The sequence below is a fragment of the Oratosquilla oratoria genome, chromosome 33 (assembly GCF_046742065.1).
Source record: "Oratosquilla oratoria isolate Oo_2021 chromosome 33, ASM4674206v1, whole genome shotgun sequence".
Taxonomy (NCBI): Eukaryota; Metazoa; Arthropoda; class Malacostraca; order Stomatopoda; family Squillidae; genus Oratosquilla; species Oratosquilla oratoria.
The window spans coordinates 8,107,938-8,126,986 of record NC_134809.1 but is presented as its reverse complement, the minus strand read 5'-3'; the positions used below and the strand labels follow the sequence as shown (position 1 = coordinate 8,126,986).

The following is a 19,049-nucleotide window of genomic DNA, read 5'->3' as shown; positions in this document are numbered from 1 at the left end:
TATGTTCTCACATGATTTAGTTTCTTTCAAAATATTGGGCAAAAGTAATACTTAATTTTACATAAAAAAAATTACCCTCAACAATGTGTTGAATATCCTTCCAATAATTCTCAACGAAGTGTTTTATTAAATGTTGTGAAAAAACTGCCACTGTATTACTGCCTTCTGCCACAAACCGGTACCCACGAGGCAGTTTTCTCGACCTCTGCAATGGAGATAAAGAACTGGGGAGTGAAAGGCAGCCCCCACCTTCGAATACGACAATGTCCACGTGCAAGCCATCCTGGCTGAGGTAGTGGGGTTAGTTCTGAAATTAAGAAAATAAGAGGCGCGTGGGTGCCCTCACCATTGAATTACGAAGGACACGTTGCCATGTTATGTCATTACTAAAGAGGTGTCACAGAGTAATAGCTTGATGACAAACAAAATAAATTAGTAAAATTACAAACAGCGGAGGTAGTTCGTCTTAGGAAATTACGATCAGAATCATAGTCTGTTTTAGTGTTTACGTTGATATTGAAGATCCATATTTTCTGCGTTAGCTTAACACTAGGTGTGAGTACGAATATTCCCATTATTAGTGGTGTGATTTAACAAGGCATATATCATTTATTGCCCAGAAAAGTATTGGCAGGGTTGTACGGAATTAAAATTTGACTTGTAAACAACTGTGTAATAAAAACAAAACGTGTGACGACACATTTGTTGGAAGACTTACATTGTTTCAATAGTCACGTGTTTATTTTGAAGGTGCGATCGTGTAAGCTCTTGAAGTATTTATTCTTAATATTTCTTATATTATACATGATTAAGGGTAGTGCTAAGTGTGTTATTTAATAGTTGTGTGAATGATGCCTAGTACGAGGGCATGCCGAAATGATTACTCGAGCAATACAATATTTGGCCAGTTGTAGAGCTACCCAATGAATGTCAAATTTGCTACGTATCGTAGCCTGACCTAACCTTGTTCACCACTAATCTCCAGATACTTAGGAGCTTGGGGGTTGTACTTCTGGACCATCACAATGTTGCCAGAATGCAAGAACCCTAGTGAGCAATTGAATATTCTGGTTGAAATAGTTTGTACAGTATTAAAGCTCAAAGGTTAGCAAATGTAATCCAAAGTATTTGAATATCGTAATGTAACATAATCTAGCGCAACTTGTCTAAATGTAGCATATAAGTAACCTAACCTAATCTAAACTAACTTCAACCAAATTGAGGAACTGAAATTGGATTATTAAGACTAAAAATATTCCTCCAAATGATAAACACAAAATAATAGTAAATTACACAAAATTTCATGACATTTAAAAATATATTTTGAGTAATCGGCAAAATGTAGGGTGTATAAACCAGGTTCCCTTTAATATAACTTACATTTAACATTATAAGTTCATTTTTGGAGGTTTATGATTTTAATTAACTGTTAAATAATATATATTTTTGATCAACCATGGCACCCAAGAAATGAAATGCCAACCTCATGAAATGTATATGAGGTTGGCATTTCATTTCTTGGGTGCCACTGCAGAGTCTGAAGTACTGAGTTGGCTCCCATCCATCCCTCTTCACAGCTGCAATCCATCTCTCCCTTCTCTGTCTCAGCAGGGAAACAATAAAATGAGAGGTGTGGGCACTTCTGTCTGTTATTGCAGCCAACATCTACACAAAAGATTGTTATTTTTCTGATAAACTCCAAACTCGAACTATCCCTGTGCTTGTAACTCATGCTAGATGTCCAATATGGCTGACCCCACAGTGGGCATGTGACCTGTGACAACACATGAAACCTGTCAATTCCTTTATTCTTGCATGTGAAACCTTTGTCTGACTCCAGTAAATAGGGACAGTCGGCCAGATGAGATCGTTCAGTCTTGTGAGGTGCATAAACAGACCCTTTAGAATTTGGGTAAATTTTTATATCTCCACATGGACAAGTTTTATCAATTATTTTTGGGAAAAATTCCAGAATCACACAAATACTGGTATTTAATATGAAACTTACATTGTCTATTATCTCCTAACCTAATATAACCTAACTTTTCCATAGAAAAAAATAGATGTTTCTAATAAAAAAGAAAGTGAAAATATGTTTGTATGATAATGGAATAGAGCTGACCATCTCTGTTAATAAACAATAGTTTGGGGTACAAACAAATGAATATAGTGATACCCCAGTATTCTTGACGATTAGGTTCTAAGACCCCTTGTGAATAATCATGGATAGTGGACACAACCCGTAAAATGCCTTAGAATATCTTTTTTAATGGTGCAAACCTTGTTTGAACACTTTTATATTGTTATGATGTAAATAAATTTGTTAATACTCCATTTTTAAACAGTTTTGTAAATATGTTAAAATTTGAATAAAATTAAAGTAAAATAGACTTACCTACTCACCAGTAACACAGGCCCACATTTTGAATTTTTTTCTGTTGTCATGTTGTTTTTTTTTTTTTTTAACTGAAGTTAAGTAATCTGGTTATGCTGAATAAAAAAATTATGATGGTTTTGGTCAGTCTACTCAAATTATTGAATTAACTGAATATTGTTGAAATGGTGTTTTCATTCAAAATGCTGTTTTTTTTATAGTGACTTAGTATGAAAGTTATACGGTAAGGTTAATAATGACTAATTGCTATAATATTGTTTTTATTAACATTTAGAATATGCAGGAAAAAAAGACTTTTCCCATAATTTTCTATGTGTTTTTCACCAGACAAATCATATTTCAGACACCAACAGTAATCTGCTAACATGATTATGTTCCATCATCCATGATACCTTTCTTCCATAGTATGAATATCTTGGTGGAACGTTTCACCTTATCTTTTGCTGTAGTTTCCACAGTTATCAGGAAAATAATCAGATGTGATCTTAGAAAATGTATTTTTACTGGTGCACGTCGTGATATGTTAGTGGGTATATGAGAATGCCGGTGTTGGCGTCTTGATTATATTTATTTTGAAGTTCTAGCTGAGTTACCCCTGGATTCTGTGTACTGGTTCAATCACATTTTCTGTTTATTATTACTTAGAGTGAACAGTACAATTAATATAGCAGTGACTTTTATGTTTTATTAAGCAAGTTGTTTGATGCATCATACAATAGGCATCTGACGCTGTGCGCAAGAATTTGATTTGTATTGAAGAAGTTAAAATTCTACATCAGTTCTTGAACAATGAACATGTATTCTGAACTTCTTTTGTTTCCAAGGAAATTGTCCACAACTGATTTGAAGGCTTGCCATGCATTCCTCTGTTTCACTCATTACTCTATTGAGCTGTTCATCTTTCATTAGGCTTCTAATTTGAGGACCATTGAAAATACCTGCATTCAATTTTGCATCACTGATTTGTGGAAATATCTGTTTTATGAAACCAAATGCTGGACCTCTTTGATTGATGGCCTTGACAAAATTCTTTATCAATCCAAGTTGTATATGAAGAGGTGGCACCAAAATTTGATGAGGGTTGACCAGTGGATCAGGAACCACATTGTGTGAGCCAGGTTGGAGGGTTTCTCTCGATGGTTATTCACTATGCTCATAGCGTTTGTCATCTGCTTGGCTATCCCGCAGACAGAGAAAACATGGGTATTGAGTGTAACCTCCTTGCATTCCTAATTTTAGAGACACAACCTGAAAAGAATGTAAATATGAAATATGAGATAAAGGAGATAACTGAAATATATAAGATCAAATTACACTGAAAACATAAAAAATTGTCTTTTTACCTTTAAATTTCCACAAATCTTCCAATTATGGTGACTACCTAAGAGCACTGAGTAAGATTTTCATATTTTCATGATTCAGTTAATTGAACTGAATGTGCAACAGGAGCAGGGGTCCTGTGTCAATGACCATCTTCACGGTACCCTGGAAACATGGAGCTTGTTTACAAAAAGTGCTGCTGCAGCACAGAAAACGGAGTTCTGTGCAGTAACATTGCTCGTGTGAACTGGGCTTTAGAGTTTTGGTTCATACCTTTTGGGGCACTGACAGACAGACCCTCTTCCTATTGCACTGACTTTTTATTCTAAGTTGGAATATGATTGTAAAGTTTATTTGTGTGCTACTAAAACTCAGCTTCATGTGTTGAACTGTTGCACCATGCTGATGTTTGCCTGGTAACTGGTGCATTCCACTCATCCTCAATACCTAGCTTATAAGTGGATACAGGTGTCCTCTCATTGGACTTGTATTGCCAGTCCTTATTGTTGAGGTGCTGGTATTTAGTTCAACATCTCCCTGAGTCAGTTTCTGGTACATTAATTTCCAGAGATTCATGCTCACAGCTATATGTCTCATCCAAGTTTCTCTAAACCTGTCAGTTTTAGGGTTTCATCTACTATGTTGACATTAAATGTATCTTCCATTTCTGTTATGTCCCTATGAATTTCCTAGAGTTGGTTACTGGCAATTCCCCAAAGTTTCTGTCTGCAGCCCTGCTGTTTCTAATAAAAAACTTAATACCATATTATGATTACCATGCATTATTCTTGGAATACTGTTGCACATTTCATCTTCACATTTGTTCCTTCCTGGCATATCATACATGTGGCAAACTAAAATGTTATCTACCCTGCATATGATGAATGTGGCATTAATTGATATATGGTTAGATGGGATATGGTGGAGTTTTATCTACATATTTTATAACTAAGTTAATGTTTCTTTACAGGAAAACTGAAGTGAAAAAGGCATATCAAGAACAGTTCATGTGTGTGCATCTGCCAAACAAGTAAATTTTTATCCATGAAGGTAAAGAAATCCAAAGCCAAATCATATATAAGTTCTAATGGTGCAAATGCCGACATTAAAAAGTTCAAGATGATAGATTACAAAAAAAAGAAAATGAAGATAAGAAAAAATGCAGACTCTGTAGTGAGTGATGATAAATCACAGCCCAGAAAAAAGGGAAAGCTGAAAAAGAAGAAAAATGACATAGAATTCAAGCCCACTCTTTTGGTGAAGAAACCAGAGGATTTTTCTGCAAATTGGAAACAATTGCAAGGGGTGAGTAATAATAATGATTGTTGCCTTGAGTTTTACTAATTAGTTGGTTCTCAGGGCCTCCCATAGATCTCTCTGGAAAGAAACTTTGAACTTTTGTCTGTTTTGGGGCTTTTTCTATGTTTGTGACTGAAAATAGTAGGTGGGAAGTAATTGTTGGCTCTCAGTTTTCCTATTGTGAAAAAGTGAAGGAAGTTGAAGTTGATAGAGATTTTGGGTCTGGCCTGGAAACTGAATGCCAGCCCCACAGGTCTGCACCAAATGGAAGTGAAGGAGTTGATGGGTTTTGAATATGAGTTGTCCATTTTGCAGGATCAAAAGCAAGTACCCATCATTGGTTCCTGAGGGTATGATTGTCAAAATTAGGTTGAGATGCTTTTTTTTTATATATTTGAATTTAGGTGGTAGGGATGCATGGTATTTGCTGTTGCTCAAAGGCCTTTAAAGCAAAGTGGTGCTGGTGCCATGTGACCTGTCTCCTCTGTCAAACTGGAGAAATTTGCCTATTTTCTCACATCCATGAAATTAACAGAAAGATGACTACTCAATTTAACAGACAAAAGGGGGAACATTGGTCCAATAGATATGATAAATTAAACATATTTAATCTAATTCAATATCAAACTTACCAAGAGTTGTAAAGATAGGTTCTGGTATGCTTTGATGATATAATAGAGGGACTGAAATTTATTCCGAGTCATTGAATTTTGTACTTTGCCACCAATATCTCTTCAGTGGGGTCTGTTAAATCGAGGGCTGCATGCATTAGAAAGAAAGTCAATATATTAAAAACATTAATTATACTCAAAAGACTACTGGTGAGTACCTACCCACAATATCCTATAAGATGTCAAAGAGAATGCTGTCCACCTCCAAAACCCATCAGCACCCTCGCCACCAGCAAGAGGGGGTGCTCCATCAACTTCAACTTCCTTCACTTTTTTCCCAATATGACAACTGGCAATTGTTCCTCTCCTTTTTCAGGTAGTAGGTAATTTAGAAATAAAACATGATAATATTTTTTAAGAAATAAGAAACTATTTTGTAAGAAATGGGAAATTTAAGAAAATTATGAGGAAGCAAACCACAAATGACATACTGAAGAAATAAGATTCAAAGGAATGAATGTTACTTATCAGGTAACAATCTAATTGTATTTCAAGATGATTTGGAGTACCAAAACATCCCAGGCTTCTGTCAAATATAAAATAAGAAAAAGTGGTCACCAAAATTTTTTCACAGTTGGCCAGATAACTGAGAGAATGATGAGTGCAGGCTGCATAACCATTTTGTTCAGCACAATACTGTGAATACACAAAAAAGTTTTAGAAAAATAATCATTAGAAAAAATTACAAGTACAGTGTGGTGGTGGGCTTGATAAACTGACCTTATGAACCATAGTTTGGTGTTGGGATGTACATGTTAACTATTGTAATTATGGCTTTATAAACTATTCATATTTGGATTGATTGGGGTTTGGTGGTGCTATCAGTGGGAGGGAGGAGGGATTTGGTGGTGGCACTTGTGCCCACAAAGCAGATGAATTGGATCATTGTAGATGTTGGACAGGACCAACATACATATATTTTTCATTCTGTATGAACCACAATTGTCTAGTGGAGAATACCCACAATATACATACATATACCAAGGGTTTTTCCCCCTTACAAGGGAGGTAGCCAAAAAGGGAAAGGCATAAAATCATTCCCACCCATTCCATCCCTGAATACACTCCACACCCCTCCACCCTCCCTCTTATCTTAGCACCTCCTGGATGACGGGTCATCCCTGCACCTTGTCCACTGCCCTGGGTCAGAAGCAGTGTCGCAAGACACAGCACATCCACAGCAAAGCCGCTTCATTAAATTGGCGACCCCCCCTCTCCGTCCCCTCATGCAGAAAAGGAGATGGGGAGAAATCCCTTCGGGCTGCATCAAATTTTGCTCACACATACTACCTCACCCCCATCCCCCGCCCATTCCACCTCATGCATCACATCATCCATATACAACCATTCTCCACTCACCCCTGTCTTCTGTCCTCTCCCGTCCTTCCTCAACAGACATTCCCCTCTTCCCCAAAGCCCCCTTCACCCCATCCATCCACCTCATCCTAGGACGTCCCCTCATGTTCACTCCCCCCACATTTGCCTTCCATACCTCTTTTACTAGTCTTTCTTCACTCATTCTTTCCATGTGTCCAAACCATCCTAATACTCTTTCATCAACCCTATCTCCCAACTCCCTTTCCACCCCTGTTCTCCTCCTCACCTCCTCATTTCTCACACTATCTAGCCTAGTAACCCCCATCATACTTCTCAGACACCTCATACTCTTATATTTTTTTATTATATTTTTCTACAGTTTAATGATTAATGCATAGAAAACCTACACCTATATTCTTTCATTACCCAAATTGGACGTCGCTCTTGTAGTGTCACGGAAGGCCTTTCGCTACCCAGAGCCAACCCCGAACGACCTGAGGGGGAGGGAACGTTAACCAGACGTGGTTAACGAGGAGTAGTTCCTTCATTGATCATATATATATATCCATATAAGCGATTGGGTGGTGGCAGCGTATACCTCTAAGTTGTCAGGGTTAATTTCTTAATTCCCAAATCGTCCTTATACGGGTATCTTTGATCACTCCCATTGGAGGTGCTCTTGGTTAAGCACTAGTCTGTCGAGGCACCACAAACATCTTGCCCTTCCATCCCTCAGTTGTAAGACCTTAATGAATATTATTCGAAGCGCTGCATTCCAAAAACGGCACCACACTAGTAACTAGAAATTATTAGATATATCATTAAATCTTTTCTTTAGCATTCTTTGTTCATGATTCATTCTTCCTGTTTTAGATTTTGGAGTATTCCAAAGATGCTCGAACAAACCATGACATTGAATTTGAGAATTGAAAATGTGATTTTCAGATAGTCTCAACCAAAGTTTAAACCATTTGTGTATAGCTGTTTCATATTTAGAATATTCTTTGTAATGCATATTTAACAAGCACCCAAGAATTGCATAACATGCATTGTAATCTAGCGTAATTACTTTTAACCTAATGTTGAATTTATTTTCAAACTGATGTGAGAGCTTCACATATGTAGCACCTTAAAAAAGATATATTGGTACCAGCAATAGGTTCAAGTCTAAAAGTATTATTTGTTATTGCAGATATTGAAAGAGAGTGAAGGAAAGAAGAACAATTCAAAGGAAGAAAAAAGAAAAAAAGATATTGGTATAAAAGAGGTAAAGAGAAAAAAAGAAGAAGCAGAAGTTACTGATGAGCCTTTGAAGAAGAAAGTAATGGTGAAGCCAGATATATGGTTTGATGATGTTGACCCCATTCTTTTGGAAGGTGTAGTACAAGAGAATGAAGAGGACTCAGGAGTTGAAGAAAAGGTCAACACAGACAAGGATGGGTCCACAAAGAGTCTAGTCAAACAGAATTCTTTTCTAGGGTAAATTTTTGACCAAATTGCAACATTTAGTGATTTTTTTTCTCCCTGTCATTTTGGTTTGTTACCTAGTTATGAATCCTGGTGATAAAAATTAATTTGGCTTCGACAGTGTTGAGGGGCAATATGTGGTATATCAGATCATTATATTTTACTAATAAAAGTAAAAATGCTAAGAAAAGAAGTAGGTATAAATGAAGAGATTGGAAATAAAGATAATGAATGTTGGGAAACAGGAAAATTGAGATGGCAGATAAATATAAAAGACATATAAGGGAGAATGGAATGGTTGGAAAAGCACAGAAACTGAAGTGATGGAAAGAGAATAGAAGAAGTTAAGTGACAGTGAAAGGTGGCTCAGGATATATATACTATGGGAAGGGTTGTTCTGGATGAGAGGAACTGACTGGTGAAGTATGAAGCTGGAAAAATACAGAGGGAGAGAACATGGTCTGTGGTTGGAGAGAAAAACAGAGGAGACTAGAGTGAAGTTCTAGGTTTGTTACCTAGATATGAATCCTGGTGATAAAAATTAATTTGGCTTTGACAGTGTTGAGGGGGCAATATGTGGTATATCAGATCATTATGTTTTACTAATAAAAGTAAAAATGCTAAGAAAAGAAGTAGGTATAAATGAAGAGATTGGAAATAAAGATAATGAATGTTGGGAAACAGGAAAATTGAGATGGCAGATAAATATAAAAGACATATAAGGGAAAATGGAATGGTTGGAAAAGCACAGAAACTGAAGTGATGGAAAGAGAATAGAAGAAGTTAAGTGACAGTGAAAGGTGGCTCAGGATATATATACTATGGGAAGGGTTGTTCTGGATGAGAGGAACTGACTGGTGAAGTATGAAGCTGGAAAAATACAGAGGGAGAGAACATGGTCTGTGGTTGGAGAGAAAAACAGAGGAGACTAGAGTGAAGTTCTAGAGAATCTTTTTATCTTTTTCACCATGTGCCTGTAGAACAAGTTTCTGTCAAGTGCTCTGTATATATATATATATATACAGCCACTGCAAGAAACTTGGTATTTACCCATGTTATTAGCATGGTAAAAGTGTACAAAGTTATTTTGTGCTTCTCCCACAGTGTGGTAAGATTTCTCTAGCTGTTGGTATCTGACAACTTGCCTGGCATCTTTCAATCACTGTTGCTGCAGTTAAGCCATTTAGTGTCATGCTTGACATTTTGAGAGGATATTTTGCTTCAGTTTCTAGTGCCTGCAATTTTGGGTTGTTTTGTTGAGGCTCGTTTATTTTTTTTATTATGGATGATGCTGTGATGCATGGAAGGGAGTGGGTGGGGGATGGGGGGTTAAGGAATGTTTATGTATTTACCTAGTTGTATTTAGTTGTGTGAATGGTATTTTGATGCAGCCCAAAGGGATTTGTTCCCATCTTCTCTTTTTGCATGAGGTGAAGGAGAGGTGGGGGTCGCTGATTAAATGAAACAACATTGCTGTGAATGTGCTGTGTCTTGCTGCATTGCTTCTGATCCAGGGCAGTGGGTGAGATGCAAGGATGATCATGCAGGAGGAGCTAAGAAAAGGAGAGAGGGTTGGTGAATGGGAGTGGAGTATGTGGGGATGAAATGGGTGGGAGTGGATTTATGCCTTTGACTTTGGCTACCTCCCTTGTAAAGGGTAAAAGGCCTTTGGTATATGTATGTATGTATATATATATATATATATATATGTATATATATATATAGATATACATATATATATATATATATATATATATATATATATATATGTATATATATATATATTTTTTTTAAAACAGTTTTTTTTCAGTAACATGAATATAATTTGCTGTGTATTGTTTATGGCTTTTTCTTTGCAGGGTTACTAAAGTGATAGCCATGGATTGTGAGATGGTTGGCACTGGAATGAATGGAGAAGATTCCATATTGGCTCGTATTTCTATTGTGAACCACTTTGGAAATGTCATCTATGATAAGTATGTAAAGCCATCAGAGAAGGTGACAGACTACAGAACTAATATTTCTGGCATTCGACCATCAGATCTTGAGAACGGTACTTAATGTTGTTTTAGACACATTTGTATTTCCTGTTTGATACATTGCAGAATATTGGATTTTTGATAACTAAAGTCAACCAAGTAGTCCATTGCCATTGTTCTGTCTTGTTGGAGACTCATATCCCAAAGTTAAATGACCACATCCTCTGATTCAGTCCAGAGGTCTCTTGAGTTTTTGTGATGTTGTCTGAAGTGAATATAGGACAGTATAGTATTATGTGCTGTTTGTCTTGGTGTGTGCTGGTCTCACATTCGATCAGTTGTGGGTTCAAATCCTGCACATCTCTCTGATTCCCAGCAGTGACTGTTGCCTGTCCCAACAGTCCAACCACATAGTGACAGAGGTGAAAAATTTAAAAGAAATAATAATAAGAATTGAAAATAAATTAATAAATAAATAAGATAAAAAGAAAATGGGCTACATCTGTTCTGGTTTCTTCTTTACAGGGGAATTGTTCAGCACTGTTCAGGAAGAGGTCGCTGCATTGCTAAAAGGCCGTGTGTTGATAGGTCATGCACTTGCCCATGACTTAAAAGTCCTGTACCTTTCACACCCCAAGCACTCCATTCGAGACACAGCACTGTGAGTAAGCTTTGGTATTTTTATATTTCATGTACCAAAAGGCCCTTTCCCTCTTCCAAGGAAGTTTGCTGAGTCAAAGAATATAATAACCCTATGCCTATCCTACATCCATTCAAAATCTTAATCATTGTCCCTCGCATACAAGGAAGTTTAGAAAAATTCAAGAAAATATGGGTAAGAAGAGACACAACAGAATAAGAATGAGAATAACAATAATGGTACAAGAAGCCAAGGAAAACAATAGGGAAAGGACCAAAAAATGAATGAAAGAATTTTATTTGAGAGTTGTAGATCAGAGAGTAAGAAAGTGGTATGTAAATTAAAACCTAGAAGACAAAAGAAAGTAAGAAGAAACAAGAATTAATAGTGTAAACATAAATATAGATGGTTTAATGCCAGCAAAACTAGAATATAAGAACATAAGAATGGAGAAGACTGCAAGAGAGCAAAAGTCTCCACAAGGCGGTCCCATGTCCCATGCTACCTTTCATCCCTGTCCATGAATTTATATAATCTCTTAAAAGAGCCAATTGTTTCTGGACTCACTACATTGTTTTTAAGTCTGTTCCATATGTTGTTATTGTTGTTGTTGTCGTTCCCTAGACTGTTTGAGCAGTCCCGTCTCCCCAAGGAATGCCACAGCTGAAACTGGATTTTCCCACAAATCCTTTATAGAGTGTATGTTGTGTTGTTTGCATGCATGATTGTGTATAATGCAGTCTTCCATTATGTGTTGTATGGTATGGGGTGAAGTGTTACATCCTGGGCAGCTGTTCACAGTGCGGTCATCCAGCCTCTTCTGGTAGCTTAGAAGTGCTGGGTGGTGGCCGCACCGCAGTCTGGCCAGGTGGACTCTGTCCTTTCGTGGGAGAGAGGATTCAGAAGGGTGGATATCAGGGGGTCTAGCATGCAGCAATGTGTTGTCTTTCAATGTGTTAATGGAGCGGTGAGTGATATAATTATGAATATGTTTCCGGAGGCCGGTATTTGGTGGTTGTGGAGGAAGAGAAGAGAGTATCTGTGTGTGATACAGGTCTTTGGGTGTTTTTTTAATGTTTCTTGGTGTGTGTGGGTGTTCTGCTATGTAGTGTAGCAGGTGTGATGTGTCTGATGGCTGCGGCAAGTGTTTGTGTGCCTCTCATGTCGAGGTGGTCCTTGACTTTGAGGACTTGTTTCATGGTAAATGGTCTGTAGGTGTTGTATTTGTGTAGCCTGTAATTGTTTTTAGGGCTTTGTTTTGTATGATTTGAAGGGTGTTGTGGTGTGTCTCACTGAGATTAGGAGCCCATGCAGGACTCGCATAATTCATCACTGAGCGTATGCATTGTTTGTATATTGTTGTATTAGTTGTTTTTTTTTGTCCAAATGTTGCTCCAGTGATTGACTTAAGTGCATTAAGTCTAGGTGTGCATTTGTTTTTTTTATGTTTGTGATGGGTTGTTTGAAAGACATGGATGTATCGTATGTTACACCAAGAATTTTCGGTGTGTTTGTGTCTAGTGTTAGAGTGTTGTTGATGTAGAGATGAGGTATTTATTTGTGTTCTTTTGTCCAGTTGGTGAGAAGTGTTGCTGTAGATTTGGTTGGAGCTATTTTGAGTCTGTTTGTGATGAACCATGTGTTGAGTGTATCAAGGTATGGCTGGATTATTTCTGCAGCTTTGTCTGTGTTACGATGTGTGCATGTGATTGTTATGTCATCTGCGTAGGAAGAGATTTGTATTTCTGAAGTGTCTGGTGTGGGTATGTCATGCAGGTATAGATTATAGAGTGGGGGGGCTAGAACAGAGCCCTGTGGTACTCCATTCTTAATGTTTCTGATGTGCAATGATTGGCCATTATATGACACATAAGCATTCCTACCTGCCAGATAATTGGCCAGCCATCTTTTGGTGTTATTGTGCATGTCTGTGTTATATATTTTATTTGTTAGATTGTGGCGGGGGATAGCATCAAAAGCTTTACTAATGTCTAATGTTATAAGAAGTGTTCTGTGGTGGGGCCTATCTGAATTGATGTCATCTAAAATTCTTTGTGTGAGGTTTATCAGAAGAGTGTTTGTGGAGTGTAGTGGCCTAAAACTGTGTAGTGAGTCAGCAAGGGGAATATGTGGTGTGACAAGTTGAAGTATTAGGTGTTCAATGACTTTAGAGGGGGTGCAGAGAAGTGTGATTGGGCGGTGAGATGTTGGGATTGTTGGGTCTTTGTTTGGTTTTGGAATGGTGATTATTTTATCATGCTTCCAGATGTTGGGTATACTGTTGTGTGAATAGCTGTAGTTTGCAATGTTTGTGAGTGCGTGTATACCTTGTGGTCCAATGTGTTTTAGGTGGATGTTACTTATGTTATCAGGGCCACAGGCAGATGAGTGCTTGAGATTATGTATTATCTGTTTTGTCTGTCTATGAAGGGTATATAGTCTGAGTCTGTGGGAAAGTCTTTCTTACATCGAATAGTGCGTCGGTCGTCAGGGTGAGAAGTGAGATGGCTTGTCTGTATTTACCTAGTTGTATTTACCTAATTGTAATATACGGGAGGGGAGCTATGCTCGTGGTGACCCGTCTTTGTATCTCTCCGCATCAAGTTTTATCTTAAAATCTTGTATAGTGTTTGCACATACTGTTTTGATGTCTAATTTGTTCCATATATTAATCGCTCTGTGTGGGAAACTGTTCCTTTTCAAGTTTTTTCTATAACTATCTTTTTTCATTTTTTTTTGTGTCCTCTCGTTTTACCGTTGTCCCACACTAACAGGTCATCTCTGTCTAAAACTTCCATTCCTTTCATTATTCTGTAGTCAGCAAATCTCCTCTTTCTCTTCTTTGTTCCAGAGTTGGTAGGTTCAGTTTGGATAGTCTTTGCTCATATGTTAGTTCGGCGAGAGTCGGTGCTAGTTTGGTTGTCGCTCTTTGTAGTCTTTCTAGTTTCTTAATATTCTTTTTGGTACTGGGTGTCCATAGTGATGCTGCATACTCAAGTTTTGGTCTTATTAGTGTAGTTAGTATTTTCTTTATAATTTCTTCATCCATATAAGTAAATGCCACTTTGATTGACCTCAATAAGTTGTAAGTTTCTCTGAATATTTTATTGTGCAAAATGATTTATGAGTGTGTTTGCTTGTTGTCAGTTTGAGGGTAGATTATCTGTTGTTGTGATTATTGCTGCGTGAGAGCGTGTTTTGTTACTGTTGGATAGTGTAATGCTGTTGAGTGTTTTGTACAATTTGCTGGTGTTTGTTTTGTGATCAAGTATATTGATAAAATTTTGCCAATTTTGTTGTTTTTTGTTCGTGTATTTTATTGGCAATCACAGTGTTTAGTGTTTGTATTTGGCCTGCTATACTTTGAGGGATAGGTGTGGAGGTATTGTGTTTAAGTGTGTCTCGTTGTCTGATGAGGCCTTGGATTTCTGGTGTGAAGTTGGGGTTGTGTGATTTTCTGTTGCCTCTAGGGATGTATCTCTTGTCTGCGTTTTGTATGATTGTATTAAAAGTGTGCACAGCATTGTTTATGTTTATGATTGGTGTACTGTTAAGTGTTTTAAAATGTTGTTCTGTCTCTTCAGTAAAAGCTTCCCAGTTAGCTCTCTTGTAATTGGTGTATGTGAGTCTGTGGCCAACTGGGGTGCATCTTGTTTTGGTGGTGATGATTATTGGAAGGTGGTCAGAACCAAGGATTCCGACCACTCTCCATGACATTGTTGGGGTTAGGCAGGGGGAGCAAAAGGTGATATCAGGAAAGGAGGGAGTGTAGAGGGCTTGGTGTGGGATATGTGTTTGATTATATGTTAACCACTCTGCTGGCAAACCGGTTCTTGCCTATTTCCTTCTTAGACCTAAATTTGTCCAATTCAAATCCATTACTATGGGTCCTGGCCTGCTCTCTTAACCCTTTCCATATGATCATATAGACGTTGGCATCGTGAAGTGCGAGTGGGTATATGAGGGTACCAGTGTTGGTGTCTTGATTTTATTTATTTTGTAGTTGTAGCCGAGTGACCCCCTTATTCTGTGAACAGGCTTGATTGCATTTCCTGTGGCTATCAACATGCAGGGTGAAAGAAAACTAATAATACAGCTGTGACTTTATATTTTATGATGTGCATATTGTGATGCATCATCGAATCATCATACATCAGCCAGCCAATGCTGCGTGCAAGAATTCGACTCGAATTGAAGAGGTTGATACGGTGACCTTGGCTGCATCACCCTTGTTAAAGCCCTTGACCCATTTGGATACCTCTGTTAGATCACCCTGCACTCTTTGTCTCTCCATAGAGTGTAAGTTATGGTACCTAAGCCTATCTATGTATAGGAAATTTCTAAGCCCTTGTATCATTTTGGTCATTTTCCTCTCTACTGATTCTAGCAAGTTAATATTCATTCTGTAGGGTGGAGACTAAAGATGGGCCTGTCATGAGATAGCTTAATGGTTACTTTTGCAGTTTTATTTGTAACTGTCTTAGCAGTATATCCTAATGTCCTGTTACCCTTATTCCTGTTTCTTTTAGTACACACATGGACCTTGACCTTGTAGACGGTCCAGAACAGTTCATGTACACGATCTGTTGTCCACAGACTGGCACAGAACTGTTTCTGGTACTTATACACTGTTTCCTGGACTGGATTTAAGGTCAATTGATCAACTCACCAACTCCTAAATTCCTTCCACAATCTGTTTTCTTTAATATGGCATTATCTAAGACATGTTAGCTGAGTTGTGTAATCCTACATTGAACACACTGCACTTTGAGATATTGAAGTCCATTTGCCATTTCACAGAACATGCAAACAATTTTTTAAAATCCTTCAGTATCCCAATATCTTCCTCCGAAGTAATATGGTGTCTTATTTTAGTGTCATCTGCAAACTTACTAAGATCACTATTAATCCCATTGTCCAAGTCATTTATATACATAATGAAGAATAAGGGACCCAAAATTTGGAGTGGTCAGGGTGGCTGTATTGGCGCTTGTTTGGAGAGTTCCAACTGGCAGCAGCATATGAATGAAACCATGTATTCCCTGGTATCTGCTCCCAGTTAATGATGATGATTGCTTCTGACCTAAGTAGTGGGCAGGCAACAGGTATGACTCTTCATCCACAAGTAGCTGAGGTAAAATGGACAACTGAGTGATGTGTGGGTGAAAGGTAACATGCCTAGGCTGGGCAACCCCCCTTATAAGTGGGAAATTACTTTTTTGGTGTATATATGTATTATTATTACAACAGCAATAACATAACAGTCCAGTGTTTCTTCCTGGATAAATATATGGGATGGCCTAAGAATTTGCCACTCACTATTGAACTGGGTTTCCAGTCATTGAAATCCAAGATGGCTAATATTATTACTATAAAAAAAGAAGACAAAGGAACATAAGAACATAAGATGAAAGGAGACTGCAAGAGACCATAAGGCCTACACTAGGCAGCTCCGAATCCATCACCACCTGTCGTCCCCATCCATAAAGTTGTCTAATCATTTTTTAAAACAACTGATAGTTTCAGTGCTTACTACATGGTTACTAAGTTTATTCCATTCATCGACCACCCTATTAGTAAACCAATTCTAGCCTATTTCCTTTTTAAATCTAAATTTGTCCAGTTTATACCCATAACTGCGAGTCCTGCCCTGTTGTTTTATTATGATGACCTTGTTTGCATCACCCTTGTTATAGCCTTTGATCCACTTGAATGCTTCTATTAGATCACCCCACACTCTGCGTCTTTCCAGAGAGTGTAAGTTTAGGTGCCTAATCCTCTCTTCGTAAGGCAAATTTCCGAGTCCATGTATCATTTTGGTCATTCTTCTCTGTACTGATTCTAGTGAATTTATGTCCATTCTGTAGGACGGAGACCAAAACTGTACCGCATAGTCAAGGATGGGTCTAACTATTGCTAGATAGATTTTAATAATTACCTCTGCACTTCTATTCGTTACTGTCCTAGCAATGAAACCTAATGCTCTGTTTGCTTTATTTCTGGCGCTAATGCACTGCTTCTTGGTTTTAAGGTCCGGACTCACCAGAACTCCCAAGTCCCTCTTGCACTCAGATTTTTCTAAAAACGTGTTATCTAAGACGTATCTATTTTCGGGGTTGTGTAGCCCTACATTTAATACGCTACACTTAAGGACTTGAAACAATATATTTTTCTAAATGTTGTAAAAGAAATCTGTTGTAGAGGAGGTCTTGTAGTTCCTGTATAAAGCTGTATAAAAACTTTTTCATCAATAATCTTTCTAGGTACAAGTTCTTCCGTAGTAAATTTGGTGGACGGACTCCAAGTCTCAAGAAATTGACTGAGAAGCTACTGCAAGTGAAGATTCAGTCAGGTGAACATAGCTCTGTAAGTACTTCTGATTGGCCCCTACTTGGCTTAGATGATAAAGTATGTTTTACATGTAACCCTGTAAATTTCATCTCAATTTACAGTAATTTAAAATGTGATTTCTTTTTCATTGTTTAAAGAAGCATTGTGAATTGTGATAGTCACATTATGTAAAAAAAAAAAAAAAGGGGGGGGATAAGATACTGTAAGAAAGAGTATGAAATGCTTGGGTGGGTGGAATAGGTTATAGAGAGTAGGATGCCAAGTCCTATCCACTGTCCTGTTTTAGTCGCCTCTTGCAACTCAAGTAGGAACACCTGGTGGCAGTATTCTTTCTCCCTTACCACAGGGTTAGGTGAAAATAGAAATATGTATTCAGAAAGGTGGTACAGGACACTATTAAGAATTGGGGGGAAGACAGCATAATGGAGGGACAGCCACAGTGTAATAAAGTAGTATAATTTCTCTTTAGGTAGATATTTCCTCTATCACAGACAAAATGATGGGTGGCATTGGTCTGTAGAGGTGCCCCATATAGACCCTAAAGTATCAGCTGCATGCTACTGAGCATATTTTTACCTCAATTAAATGCTCCATAATATTTTTAGTTTACTCTATCTCCTATCCTCATTTATTTTTTGGCCTATTCTCTTTTACCACCATGGTGTTGAGAAGATTTTTTTCTCTCATATGTCATAGTTTCACTTTCCCATCTCAATTGATCAATCTCTGCTTTCTGAGTCAGTTTTGTTCCCATTTCTTGCACAAGTTTTTGCTCCAGATCATGCAATCTCGCCTCGTGGGAGGAAATTAAGTCTTTAAATCTTTTCAACTCTGATAGAATTTCACTTACCTTTATTGTAGAATATTCAACTTAAAACTTATGGTTTGTCTCTGATTCATACCCTGCATTACACTGATCAAGTTTTTCAATGGACTTACATTTTGGGTGTAAGACCTTCAAAATCTGCTTTTATTAGTGTAAATACAATAAAAAATACAACGCTGATCTAAACAAACTAGAATTCATTTTGATCTTTCATTTCCTATCATAAGTGACTGGAGGCAAAGACCACTATTTTCCCTCCCTGATTCTTCATGGTGGAGATGTGTCTAGAAAGAGATTTGATCATAACAAATACAGTGTTTAGGAAGAAAGTCAAGCATAAGTACACTTGGGAGAGGGTGGTGGATGGAAGGGTGGTAGATTAATGGACTATATAGTGGTAACCAGGAGTATAGTAGGAAGAGTTAAGGATGTACATGTTCTAAGGGGAGAGTGTATGGGAATATTAGATAATTTTTTGGTGGGAGGTAAGTTCAGAGTGGAGGATAGATGGAGAAATAGGAAAAGGACAGACAGTAGAGAGGTGCTTAAGGTGAACTGCTTGAATGAGAAAGAAAAGGAGAAGGAGTACAAGAAGAAGCTGAGAGTGGAGTGGGTGGGAGGGAGTGAAGGATAGAATAGAACTAGGAGTGGAGGAGGAATGAGGATGATTCAAGGAGGGAGTCACAAGGTGTGCAAATATGGTGTGTGGAACAAGGAGGATGGGAGGAAATAGAAGGAAGGGTAGTGAGTGGTGGTATGAGGAAGCAAAGAAGGTTGTAGAAGA

At 37.8% G+C, this 19,049-nt stretch overlaps 1 protein-coding gene across 2 annotated transcripts in view; it reads left to right on the top strand.

The window, feature by feature from the left end:
* The first annotated feature begins 145 nt into the window (after nucleotides 1–145).
* Nucleotides 146–19,049, top strand: part of LOC143017743 (RNA exonuclease 4-like) — a 29,413-nt gene continuing 10,509 nt past the window's right edge. The window contains exons 1-6 of one of the 2 annotated variants that reach the window (XM_076172573.1): nucleotides 146–292; nucleotides 4,686–5,020; nucleotides 8,195–8,481; nucleotides 10,329–10,522; nucleotides 10,974–11,109; nucleotides 17,352–17,454. In XM_076172573.1, coding sequence (XP_076028688.1) covers nucleotides 4,760–5,020; nucleotides 8,195–8,481; nucleotides 10,329–10,522; nucleotides 10,974–11,109; nucleotides 17,352–17,454 — 981 coding nt within the window. In that variant the 5' untranslated portion in view covers nucleotides 146–292; nucleotides 4,686–4,759. Of the gene's footprint in view, nucleotides 301–4,685; nucleotides 5,021–8,194; nucleotides 8,482–10,328; nucleotides 10,523–10,973; nucleotides 11,110–17,351; nucleotides 17,455–19,049 lie in introns of both variants that reach the window. The other variant, XM_076172574.1, reaches the window with a different exon arrangement.